General features: G+C 45.5%; 1 protein-coding gene across 21 annotated transcripts in view; it reads left to right on the forward strand.

Annotated features, from left to right (window-relative positions):
- Positions 1-12,325, forward strand: part of ppfibp2b (PPFIA binding protein 2b) — a 94,778-nt gene that overhangs the window by 43,292 nt on the left and 39,161 nt on the right. For 18 of the 21 annotated variants that reach the window (XM_071416232.1, XM_071416231.1, XM_071416242.1 and 15 more), the window contains 2 exons: positions 9,486-9,572; positions 10,902-11,015. In XM_071416232.1, coding sequence (XP_071272333.1) covers positions 9,486-9,572; positions 10,902-11,015 — 201 coding nt within the window. Of the gene's footprint in view, positions 1-9,485; positions 9,573-10,507; positions 10,650-10,901; positions 11,016-12,325 lie in introns of those variants that run through there. The other 3 variants (XM_071416240.1, XM_071416250.1, XM_071416248.1) reach the window with 2 other exon arrangements.

Below are 12,325 nucleotides of genomic sequence, written 5' to 3' on the forward strand. Positions count from 1 at the left end.
AGGCACTTAACATATTTGGATCATATTTAGGAAATGATAACCACATGATGATACTGTCACTGCCACTGTTCATTGAGACGATTGTTGACGTGCATTGTTATAGTCGTGTCATTGGCTGAGGCTGCAATAAACAATCTGTTGGCGGAGCTAATCTGTTAGCGAGGCTAAGTGGCCAATGAAAGGCTCTCGTTTTTCCCTCTGTCTGAGACGTAGAGGCCCTGCTCTCTCTGTACAGCAGGGGTCTCACACGCCACACGGTCGCCCCTCTCCCTCTTCCCCTCCTCCTCTCCTCCCTCTCTCCTCTCTACTGGCCAGGAGCAAGATCAAACACACACACTCCTCAGTTAATCACAACAAACTGTTTTCTGATTAGCTGAGCCCCTCCACAGAAGAAATGTGATAAAGCTCCCTCCATACGTTATTGGCAGGAAGGAGAAGCTATTGTTTGTCAATCGGAGAATGTCAGACCATAAGAGAGGTTTCAGGTCTGGCGCAGACGTTAAGCACGAGGCGGAAGATTGTGTTTTAAAAGGGAAAGTTGTTGCTTTGACTTATACAAGGAGTGATTGTTTGAGAGAGAGAAAGAGGGAGGGAGGCATAAATAGAGAGAGCGAGGGGGGGCAATAGAGAGAGGGAGGGAGGGAAGAAATAGAGAGAGGGAGAGGGTTAGTAGAGAGAGGGAGGGGGTTAGTAGAGAGAGGGAGGGGGTTAGTAGAGAGAGGGAGGGGGTTAGTAGAGAGAGGGAGGGGGTTAGTAGAGAGAGGGAGGGGGTTAGTAGAGAGAGGGAGGGGGTTAATAGAGCGAGGGAGGGGGGCAATAGAGCGAGGGAGGGGGGCAATAGAGCGAGGGAGGGGTATATAGAGAAAGGGAGGGGGTTAGTAGAGAGAGGGAGGGGGTTAATAGAGAGAGGGAGGGGGTTAATAAAGAGAGGGAGGGGGTTAATAGAGAGAGGGAGGGGGTTAGTAGAGAGAGGGAGGGGGTTAGTAGAGAGAGGGAGGGGGTTAATAGAGAGAGGGAGGGAGTTAATAGAGAGAGGGAGGGGGTTAATAGAGCGAGGGAGGGGGTTAATAGAGCGAGGGAGGGGTGTATAGAGAGAGGGAGGGGTGTATAGAGAGAGGGAGGGGGTGTATAGAGAGAGGGAGGGGGTTAGTAAAGAGAGGGAGGGGGTTAATAGAGAGAGGGATGGGGTTAGTAGAGAGAGGGAGGGGGTTAGTAGAGAGAGGGAGGGGGTTAGTAGAGAGAGGGAGGGGGTTAGTAGAGAGAGGGAGGGGGTTAATAGAGAGAGGGAGGGGGTTAGTAAAGAGGGAGGGGGTTAATAGAGAGAGGGATGGGGTTAGTAGAGAGAGGGATGGGGTTAGTAGAGAGAGGGAGGGGGTTAGTAGAGAGAGGGAGGGGGTTAGTAGAGAGAGGGAGGGGGTTAGTAGAGAGAGGGAGGGGGTTAGTAGAGAGAGGGAGGGGGTTAGTAGAGCGAGGGAGGGGGTTAGTAGAGAGAGGGAGAGGGTTAGTAGAGAGAGGGAGGGGGTTAGTAGAGAGAGAGGGAGGGGGTTAGTAGAGAGAGGGAGGGGGTTAGTAGAGAGAGGGAGGGGGTTAGTAGAGCGAGGGAGGGGGTTAGTAGAGAGAGGGAGGGGGTTAGTAGAGAGAGGGAGGGGGTTAGTAGAGAGAGGGAGGGGGTTAGTAGAGAGAGGGAGGGGGTTAGTAGAGAGAGGGAGAAGGGAAAAGAGAGAAAGAGTTATCCTGGTGATTGTCTAACTCAGCTGTCAACATAGCCAGGAGCAGGACAGAGTGCACAGTCAGCCCCTCCAAGCCATGCAAGCAGTGACTGTAGCTCTGTAGCGGTGGAGTCACTGTAGCACTCTGCTTCCTTGTTCCAGTTTCAAAACACGTCTGGGAACATGATCAGAGCACATCCACACAAGATGGATTACCAAACTGGTTTCTTTTTACGTCTGACAACGGTTGCATTATTTGCATCACTGATGATACAGTACAGTATGTATGCATTGTTGTCTCTCTGCGTGGCCTCTGCGGTTAAGGAGAGGACATGTAATGTGTCATATGCGGTGGTCTCTGATACCCAAGCCACCCACACTCCCGCTGCCTGTCCAAGTGGCTGAGTTTCTCCCCTGTGAGTCAAGCAGGACATTTCCAGGGTGGAGAATGAGAGAGAGAGAGAGAGAGAGGAGGAGTGATCTGGACCATGGTAACATACACTGTAGGGTGTTAAGACGTAGGATCACTGAAATGTATTAAAGGCATCATGTCTCAGTCACACTGTGCTCTGAGTCTAATTCACTTTACTGCAGTCAAGCTCTGCAAGGAGGACCATCTGTCTCACATTGAGTTTACACACAGTATGAGTCTGAGTTTCACTGACTGTAACCCATGATTCATTACACTCTGCATGGAAGAGGCCTGTTGCAGCATGCCCTACATACATGTCACACACCCCCTGTGTTTTTCTGTTTCTGTCTGTGTTCTGTGATGTGTGTACATGAAACTGTCAGTGGCAGCCAAATGGTTCAGTGGGGAGGGGGCTGAGTGAGTTTTAGAGAAAGGTCCCATAAACAGGAAATGGGACATCCAGATAATGAATTCCAGTCTGAAGCTAATGGTAGGAGGGCTGTTGCTGCATTGGTCTGAAGAGACAAGAAGAGGTAGATTAAAAAGGAGTGGGAGAGTGATGTGTGAGATGTGAGAGATGTGTGTATGTTTCTTTAAATGGTGCTCCCTCTCATCTTAAACCATAATCTGTTTCAGTTCAGGTTTATTTTGTGTCTAAGCTAATAAGAGGAGAGGGTGGGAAAGACCGTTCAGGAGAGAGAGAGTAAAAGATAAACCATAGAGGAAAGAGAGAGCACGGAGAAGAGAGAGAGTTGGCATGGTCTGTGTCTACGTTGACATTAAAGCCTGTTGCTATGCTTTGCGCTGGCTGGGTGCTCTTTCTCAGTCACAGCAGATGCTGGGGACCGGGCTGCAGCAGCAGACATATATTTCTCTCTCTCTCTCTCTCTCTCTCTCTCTCTCTCTCTCTCTCTCTCTGTCTCTATCTCTGTCTCTATCTCTGTCTCTGTCTCTGTCTCTGTCTCTGTCTCTGTCTCTGTCTCTGTCTCTCTCTCTCTCTCTCTCTCTCTCTCTCTCTCTCTCTCTCTGTCTCTGTCTCTCTCTCTCTCTCTGTCTCTGTCTCTGTCTCTGTCTCTGTCTCTGTCTCTGTCTCTGTCTCTGTCTCTGTCTCTGTCTCTGTCTCTCTGTCTCTCTGTCTCTCTGTCTCTCTGTCTCTCTGTCTCTCTGTCTCTCTGTCTCTCTCTCTGTCTCTCTCTCTCTCTGTCTCTCTGTCTCTGTCTCTGTCTCTCTCTCTGTCTCTGTCTCTGTCTCTCTCTCTCTGTCTCTGTCTCTGTCTCTGTCTCTGTCTCTGTCTCTGTCTCTCTCTCTCTCTCTCTGTGTCTCTGTGTCTCTCTCTCTGTCTCTCTCTCTCTCTCTCTCTCTCTCTCTCTCTCTCTCTCTCTCTCTCTCTCGGCTCTCCAAGTCAGGGCGGGAGTAACGAGGGAAGGTTTAAAAGGGCTTCTGAAGTTTGTAATTTACATTACAACACCTACAAAAATGTGTATTAATTACAATCCACATAATCATTTACCTTTCCTGTTGCTGGAGGATTTCAGCAAACTGTAAGAATGAACTGCACAAAATTAGAAAGGGACCATATCCTCATGATATCTGTATTCCCATGAGATGTTGTTGTCCAGTCTGGTAATAGTTTTTCCTGATGCATTTCTAGTTTGAATTTGAGCAGAGTTGGGAATCCTGTTGAAATGTTGTGTTGGCTGGAAACATGTTATCAGATGACAGGCATTACAGCACCAACCAGCTGAGGATTGTTTTGCAAACAGAGCCTAGGCGCTGTTGTTCTTATGTCTTCATGATGCTGTCTTTTGATTATGTGATATCACAGCACTATGTCATCCAAAATCAATGTAGCCTTGATCAGGCCGCCCTCAGGTGGTAAGGGTAGGTAACAACACATCCGCCACGCTGATCCTCAACACAGGGGCCCCTCAGGGGTGCGTGCTCAGCCCCCTCCTGTACTCCCTGTTCACTCATGACTGCACGGCCAGGCACGACTCCAACACCATCATTAAGTTTGCTGATGACACAATAGTGGTAGGCCTGATCACCGACAACAACGAGCCTCTCGCTCAACGTGATCAAGACAAAGGAGATGATTGGACTACAGGAAAAAGAGGACTGAGCACACCCACATTCTCATCGACGGGGCTTTAGTGGAGCAGGTTGAGAGCTTCAAGTTCCTTGGTGTCCACATCACCAACAAACTAACATGGTCCAAGCACACCAAGACATTCGTGAAGCAGGCACGACAAAACCTATTCCCCCTCAGGCGACTGAAAAGATTTAGCATGGGTCCTCAAATCCTCAAAAGGTTCTACAGCTGCACCACCAAGAGCATCCTGACTGGTTGCATCACTACCTGGTATGGCAACTGCAAGCTTCCTGCCATCCAGGACCTCTATACCAGGCGGTGTTAGAGGAAGGCCTTAAAAATTGTCAAAGACTCCAGCTACCCTAGTCATAGACTGTTCTCTCTACTACTGCACGGCAAGCAGTACCGGAGCGCCATGTCTAGGTCCATGAGGCTTCTAAGCAGCTTCTACCCCCAAGTCATAAGACTCCTGAACATCTAGTCAAATGGCTACCCAGACTATTTGCATTGCCCCCCTCCATACCACTGCCACTCTCTGTTGTCATCTATACATAGTCACTTTAATAACTCTACCTACATGTACATACTACCTCAACTAACCGGTGCCCCCGCACATTGACTCTATATCGGCACCCCCCTGTATATATTGTTATTTTTTACTGCTGCTCTTTAATTACTTGTTACTTTTATCTCTTATTCTTATCCATATTTATTTTAACTGCACTGTCAGTTAGGGGCTCGTAAGTAAGCATTTCACTGTACAACACCTGTTGTATTCAGTGCATGTGACTAATGCAATTTGATTTGATTTGATCATGGTCTCTGGGTATACAGTAAGTGTATAATGCTGCCATAAAATCCCCATTGAGGAAGACTTAAGAAGGTGTGTTTTGTTTAGTAGACATACCAGGGTTTGAAATTCAATTTAAAGGTAGGACATGTTATTGCAGTCCTGGTGTGACTGTCAATAGAAGAGTTAATTTAGTGGTTTGTACAAGCCTGCTTATTGTTGTTGGGAGTTGTTGGGTAGTGGAATGGAGCTAGCGCAAGTCAAGAGGTGGAACCACTGAAGCCAAAGTGGGCAGCATGCAGCCATAGTAAACCACTCCTAACATTATTTTATAGAAAGAGAGGAGTACTACCTACAATAACACTGTGGGGGCTGGTCACCATAAAGCTAAAGTGCAACAGAAACATTCAAGGCCATTTAGAGTAGGCGGTAACCCTGTTGCTTACTATACTGTACAGTCATCATGCATTCTTAGAAAGGGAGATAATATTTCAGTCATGTTGGTTTTGGCGCTGACTCTTTCTGCCTACAGTATGCCTTTAAGAGGCATCAAACAGCCACTAGCTCATGGGAAAATAGAGGGGATAAGGGAAATTCCATTGTAGCTTTGCCTGAGAAAGATGCCTCTATAGTTCCCATAGCAAATGGTTTGAGCTCTCTGTTCATGTGTGTACAGTACCCTACAGCTCTAGGTGCCCCGTTAAAGAGAGCTGTATTCATTCATCCACACCGTAGCAAAACACTCTGCAATGGAAAACCACAACGAGGATTTCTTCCTGGAATAGTTTAGGCAGTCCCTGTTTCAGTCCCTTTTCGTCCGTTGATGCCTAGTGTACACGACCCTGTTCTCTGTAGCCTGTGTAACATCACTTAAGAGGAAGGGAAGTGGTCATTTGTCTGTGCAACAGAGAACAGGGCTGGCTCACCTCTGCCTTGGCTTGTGTTTACAGTCAGTGTAATGACTCTAATCACTGCTAGAAATCTCCATATGGACTCTGGCATGATTCAGGAAGTGCTGTAACCAATCCCTTTCATCTTCCGGACATCTAACAGCACAGCAGGAACCTGTTTTAGATTGAAGCTTTGGTGCATTGTTTAACTTAACCATGTTCAACATCAATCATGGGGTACCTAGAAGGGAAAAGTAAGTATTAAGTTAAGACTTGATGAAATATGACACTGACATGCACTCACCTCACGCCTCTCCTCTCAACACCCGGTTCTCATGGGAAATGGAAAGAGAGCCTGTGACTCAACTTCCTATTTTAGATGTTAACAAGGTGACACTCCATCTTAACTTCTACTCCACATTTACTGGACTGGTTGAACAGCGCAGAAAAAAACCTCCCCGACAGTTTTTTTTCTCTACAGGACCAGAAAGAAAGAAACGCCACTCTTTTACGCCTGTTCATTAGGTTACTACCACATAGAACACTACAGGACACACTACATTGGAGTTTCAGAGAGTTCAAGCAGTAATGGACAGTGAGTGGGTATGGACATACATTACCTCCTAGAAAGTCAGTTGTGAAACTTCTTTCTAAGTCGACTGCCCTTTCAAATTACTTCAGAGAAACAGGTCTTTATATGTGTGCTGCCAGTACAGTCTGAGGCAGTGGCCCCCAGGACCAGGCAGTGCTATTAAAGACAGGATTATCTGAAGCCGTACAGGGAGACAAAACCCCACAAAACTCCCGCAAGCTCAGCGTTGCTGACAGGTCACAGTATGTATTTTCTCCTGCTGTGACAGACCCTTATGACAAGTCCCCAAGATGATCACATGGGGCATTCGTACAGCTTCGAAGGCTTACGTCAAGACCATGTTGTTAAGACATTTCTGGAGGAGTTCTCAGTGGCTGAGTAAGACGAGCGGTATCCAACAGGGTGTTTGCATGAATGTAGTGGTTGGTTGAGGAGGCGTCCTAATGCCTCATGTCAGCTGACTTGAGCCCAGAGAGCAAGGAAAAACTGCATTCCTCTGTAGAGGGGATTTTACAGGTCATAGGTTTCACACAACACACTATATATAATGAGGTGTTTTCTTATGCAAATCCGTGAAAACGCTCTTATGTCCTTGTTTCTGATGGGGGCCAAAGGGTCTGTTTTTGTATGTTAATGCCATGTCTCTAGTTAACAGAGCCACGTGGTAACATGTCACATTGTGGTGATGTTGAACGTGTTAAGATTCTCACCTGAGCTCAGATTTGGGTGTTAACATAAAGTACCAGTACTTTAACAAGGTTGGACACACCTACTCATTCCAGGGTTTTTCTTTATTTTTCCTATTTTCTACACTGTAGAATAATAGTGAAGACATCAAAACTATGAAATAACACATATTTCACATCATGTAGTAACCAAAAAAGTGTTCAACAAAGCTAAATATATTTTATATTTGAGATTCTTCAAAGTAGCCACTCTTTGCCGTGATGAAAACTTTTCACACTCTTGGCATTCTCTCAACCAGCTTCATGAGGTAGTCACCTGGAATGCATTTCAATTAGGTGTGCCCTGTTAAAAGTTAATTTGTGGAATTTCTTTCCTTATTAATGCGTTTGAGCCAATCAGTTGTGTTGTGACAAGGTAGGGGTGGTATACAGAAGATAGCCCTACCAAGTCCATATTATGGCAAGAACAGCTCAAATAAGCAAAGAGAAACGATAGTCCATCATTACTTTAAGACATGAAGGTCAGTCAATATGGAACATTTCCAGAACTTTGAAAGTTTCTTCAAGTGCAGTCGCAAAAACCATCAAGCGCAGGAAAGGAAGACCCAGAGTTACCTCTGCTACAGAGGGTAAGTTCATTAGAGTTACCAGCCTCAGAAATCGTCAATTAACTGCACCTCAGATTGCAGCCCAAATTAATGCTTCACAGAGTTCAAGTAACAGACACATCTCAACTGTTCAGAGGAGACTGTGTGAATCAGGCCTTCATGATCAAATTGCTGCAAAGAAACCACTACTAAAGGACACCAATAATAAGAAGAGACTTGCTTGGGCCAAGAAACACGAGCAATGGACATTAGACTGGTGGAAATCTGTCCTTTGGCCGCATGAGTGCCAATTTGAGATTTTTGGTTTCAACCGCTGTGTCTTTGTGAGATGCAGAGTAGGTGAACGGAGGATCTCTGCATGTGTGGTTCCCACCATGAAGCATGGAGGAGGTGTGATGGTATGGGGGTGCTTTGCTAGTGACACTGTCTGTGATTTATTTAGAATTCAAAGCATACTGAACCAGTATGGCTACCACAGCATTCTGCAGCGGTACACCATCCCATCTGATTTGCGCTTAGTTGTCCTGTAGAAAAATCCTTTGTTTTGGGACAATGACCCAAAACACACCTCCATGCTGTGTAAGGGCTATTTGACCAAGTAGGAGAGTGATGGAGTGCTGCATCAGATGACCTGGCCTCCACAATCACCCAACCTCAACCCAATTGAGATGGTTTGGGATGAGTTGGACCGTAGAGTGAAGGAAAAACAGCCAAGCTCAGCATATGTGGGAACTCCTTTAAAACTGTTGGAAAAGTATTCCAGGTGACTAACTCATGAAGCTGGTTGAGAGAATGCCAAGAGTGCAAAGCTGTCATCAAGGCAAAGGGTGGCTACTTTGACGAATCTAAAATATATTTTGATTTGTTGAACACTTCTTTGGTTACTACATGATTCCATATGTGTTATTTCATAGTTTTGATGTCTTCACTATTTTTCTACAATGTTGAAAATAGTCAAACTAAAGAAAAACCCTTGAATAAGTAGGCGTCCAAACTTTTGACTGGTACTGTATGTCTACTACTATTCCACCAGCTACCTCATATTAGAAATCATGTTGGAAATGGAACCGCCTTCCAGCTGGCAGTTGTCTGGGCTTTGGCTGCAGCCTGTAATACTGTATCTGACACAGAATGAAGCTCAGACAACAGTGCAGTGCAGTAGAAAAAGTGTGTTCCCATACCAGGATTCAAACCTCGGTGTAAACAAAGAATCCTAACCGCTAGACCAGGGTTCCCCAACTGGTGGCTGCGGGCCGAATTTGGCATGCGGGTCATTTTATTTATTCTAAGAGAACCCAAAAAATAAATATATATTTTATTTTTATTGTTGGACATAAAAGACTGTAAAAACACCAGCAAATCCGCTCAAAGTGATTTAAATTGAGAGCATTTGTTCCGAAGTATTCCCACGCATAATAGATGTATGTGATCGTATACAAGTGTAGTCTACAAATTATTTGTAAATATCTTTTGGCACCGTGACCATCCGCTAAAGAAAATATCAGCCCGTTGCTGAATCTAGTTGATGATCCCTGTGCTAGACCATACGGAAAGATATGACAAAACACAAGACTTGTCTTATTTCTTCTCTTTTATGCGGTCAGTGCAGGTGAATCGTTGGTTGGTTAAGTTGTTTAGCCTGTTCAGTAAGTCTTCCTTCCCCTCCGCCCATTCTTGACTCCTATTTTGTCTGTGTGTTTTTGCAGGTTAACCTTCGCTCCCCGGTGAACAATGAGAGCTATCAGGAGCGTCTGGTTCGCCTAGAGGGGGACAAAGAGTCTCTGGTTCTCCAGGTAAGGTGCTCCTGTGTTCTCTCAGCCCTACCGTGTCTCTTGCAGGATCAGAGTTTCGCATTTAGAGCGCAAGTGGGACTGGGGGGGGGGGGGGGGGGGGGGCTTTGGGGGTAGAGAGAGAATACCTGACCCCTTTTTTATTGTTTACTTCACTTTTGTTTATTATCTATTTCACTTGCTCTGGCATTGTAAACATATGTGTCCCATGCCAATAAAGCCAATTGAATTGAATGAGAGAGAGAGGGAGAGAGAGAATCCTTGCTGTTAAATGAAGAGAGAAGTATATCACATAAATGTGAGACTGTCCAGGGCAGGCAGTGGGGCTGGAGGCTGTTGTGTGTAGCACAGGAGCTCAGTCACACAGTACGCCCCTAGTTTCCTGTTTTTCCCAAACAAACGTGTCTGGACAATGCCTCTGTCTTTGGTTGTACTGTGATTTGTCACAATGCTCCATGCTTTTTTACATCTGTGTAATTGGTAGCTTCTACATCTGTAATCTAGGCTAGACATATTTTCTCTCTTCCTACAGTAGTTCCTCCTCGGGCTCTGTCATGTCTTGTTTGCCTCAACGTGTGCTGCTCATAACTAGCTTTATCTCAGCCTTGTGCCAAAGTAATGTAGCCCTTTCTTTTGCACATGCCAACACATTCCTCAAGCCCCTCTGACAAATGCTGCTGATTGGCCAACGGGCCTGTGCCGGTTGACTGATAAAATGATTGGCTGCTACCTCCCCCAAGGTGCTTTATCTTTACTGCTTTACTGCTTCGCTCTCCTTTTAACCTGCTTCCATGTGGGCTGGCCAGGGTGGGCTGGCCAGGGTGGGCTGGCCAGAGTGGGCTGGCCAGAGTGGGCTGGCCAGAGTGGGCTGGCTAATTTACCACACACCTACTGCCCACGAAAGGAAACAGAAAAATAACAGGTTGTTGGTTTCATTTGTCACTAAGCTACAGCACATTGTAATCAGAGTGGGCTGGCCAGAGTGGGCTGGCCAGAGTGGGCTGGCTGTTGTGGGCTGGCCAGAGTTGTGGTTGTGGGCTGGCCAGAGTTGTGGGCTGACCCACCAAGACAAAGAAAGAGGTAAAGTTTACTCAGCTCAGTTTTTGTAATTCAGTGAACTATGTCAAGTCAAGGGCAGGTTAGGTTATCTTTCATGATATTTCACATTGGCTGTTGACATAGAGTTCTACTCCGGCTGAGGAATGAAGTGAAACTACCTGTGTGTTGTCAGAGGAATTAGTACTATTAGCATACAGGTAGTTCCAGAGCAGGTGAGAGGAGCTATTTGTCAATGTGAGTGAGTGAGTAAGGTGTCCTGTGTGTGGGTTGTAGGTGAGCGTGCTCACAGACCAGGTGGAGGCTCAGGGAGAGAAGATCCGAGACCTGGAGACCTCTCTGGAGGAGCACTACCACAAACTCAACTCCACTGAGGAAATGCTACAGCAGGTAAGCGAGAGACACTACCACTACTTTATCTGTGCTCAGCGTATTAGCATGGAGAGCTAAATATTGATGTTGTTTACCTCTACTTGTTTCCTAGATAAACATAGTCTTGTTTTAGTCTTAGATTAATTGAGTTGACTGTATTTTGTAAATGTGTGATTTATAGCACGTTTAAAGATTACAATGTGCTGTAGCTTAGTGACAAATGAAACCAACAACCTGTTATTTTTCTGTTTCCTTTCGTGGGCAGTAGGTGTGTGGTAAATTAGTAACAAGAGGTGTGGTTTCATGCATGACATTCTTACTAACATAAGATACTGACGCTTCCTGTGAGTGACTCACCTTGATTGCACAAAGTTTGTCACTCAGGAGATGGAGGGATAGCTTTCAAAGTTCACTATCTTTCGATCTTACAAGCTGACTGACTCCATGGCATTATAAGAGCAGAGTGGCCTCCACTAAGAGCAGACTGCATAATCTATAATTACAGCATATTCTTTCTGAAGCTAGAGCAACACATAAAAATGGAGGGAAAAGAAGACTTTCTCAAAATGTCCTCTCGATGCACACAGTTTAGGTGCACCCATACTAAAATAAATGTAGCTGTGTGTACCAGGACAGGCTGCTAAGCAGGCTTTGGATCAAAAGTGGAGCGGTCTTGTGCACCAGTAGGTATGAAGAAGGCAAAGTAAGTCAGTCAATGCACCATGTTTGTTGTGGAAATGTAGGGAGGGAGACCGGGTGAGAGTTTTACAGTTTGTACTCTGACTTTAAGAGATGGGAGTGAGGGGGTGTGACAGCGAGGATCCCTTGAGCTACATCTGCTTACACCTCTTCTCAGGCAGATACGTGTATTCCAAACACTGGAACGCGAAGATACCCAATTTAAGGATCAAAAAGCCCCCTGTCTTGTTTGATTTTGTCTCATCCAGCCATTTAGTTCCCCATAAATGTTAGTAATAAAAAAAGATTCAACTCTAAAGTGAATTCGTTTTTTATCATTTTTATTGGCCTCAAATGCCAAGCAGATTGTGTTGCTTTGATTTTGTTGCCTTTGTACATAGGCACAGGTCTCGGGGAAAACGTTTCTTCCACCTGAGAAATACCATTTCCTGTTATTACATTATCTCACAAGGTCATGCAGAAAAGAAATGCTTCATGTTGTTATATAGGAGAGACCAAAGCCACTGGTGTCTACTGTCTACAGTGCTCTGTGGTGTGGCTGGTAATTGTCAGGGACCCTAGTGCATTTTTAACCAGACATGGTCTATCTTCACATTGTTTGGCCGCATTGGAGTTTTGATGAGATCTGT

Source organism: Salvelinus alpinus, chromosome 9, assembly GCF_045679555.1.
Source record: "Salvelinus alpinus chromosome 9, SLU_Salpinus.1, whole genome shotgun sequence".
NCBI classification, from domain to species: Eukaryota; Metazoa; Chordata; class Actinopteri; order Salmoniformes; family Salmonidae; genus Salvelinus; species Salvelinus alpinus.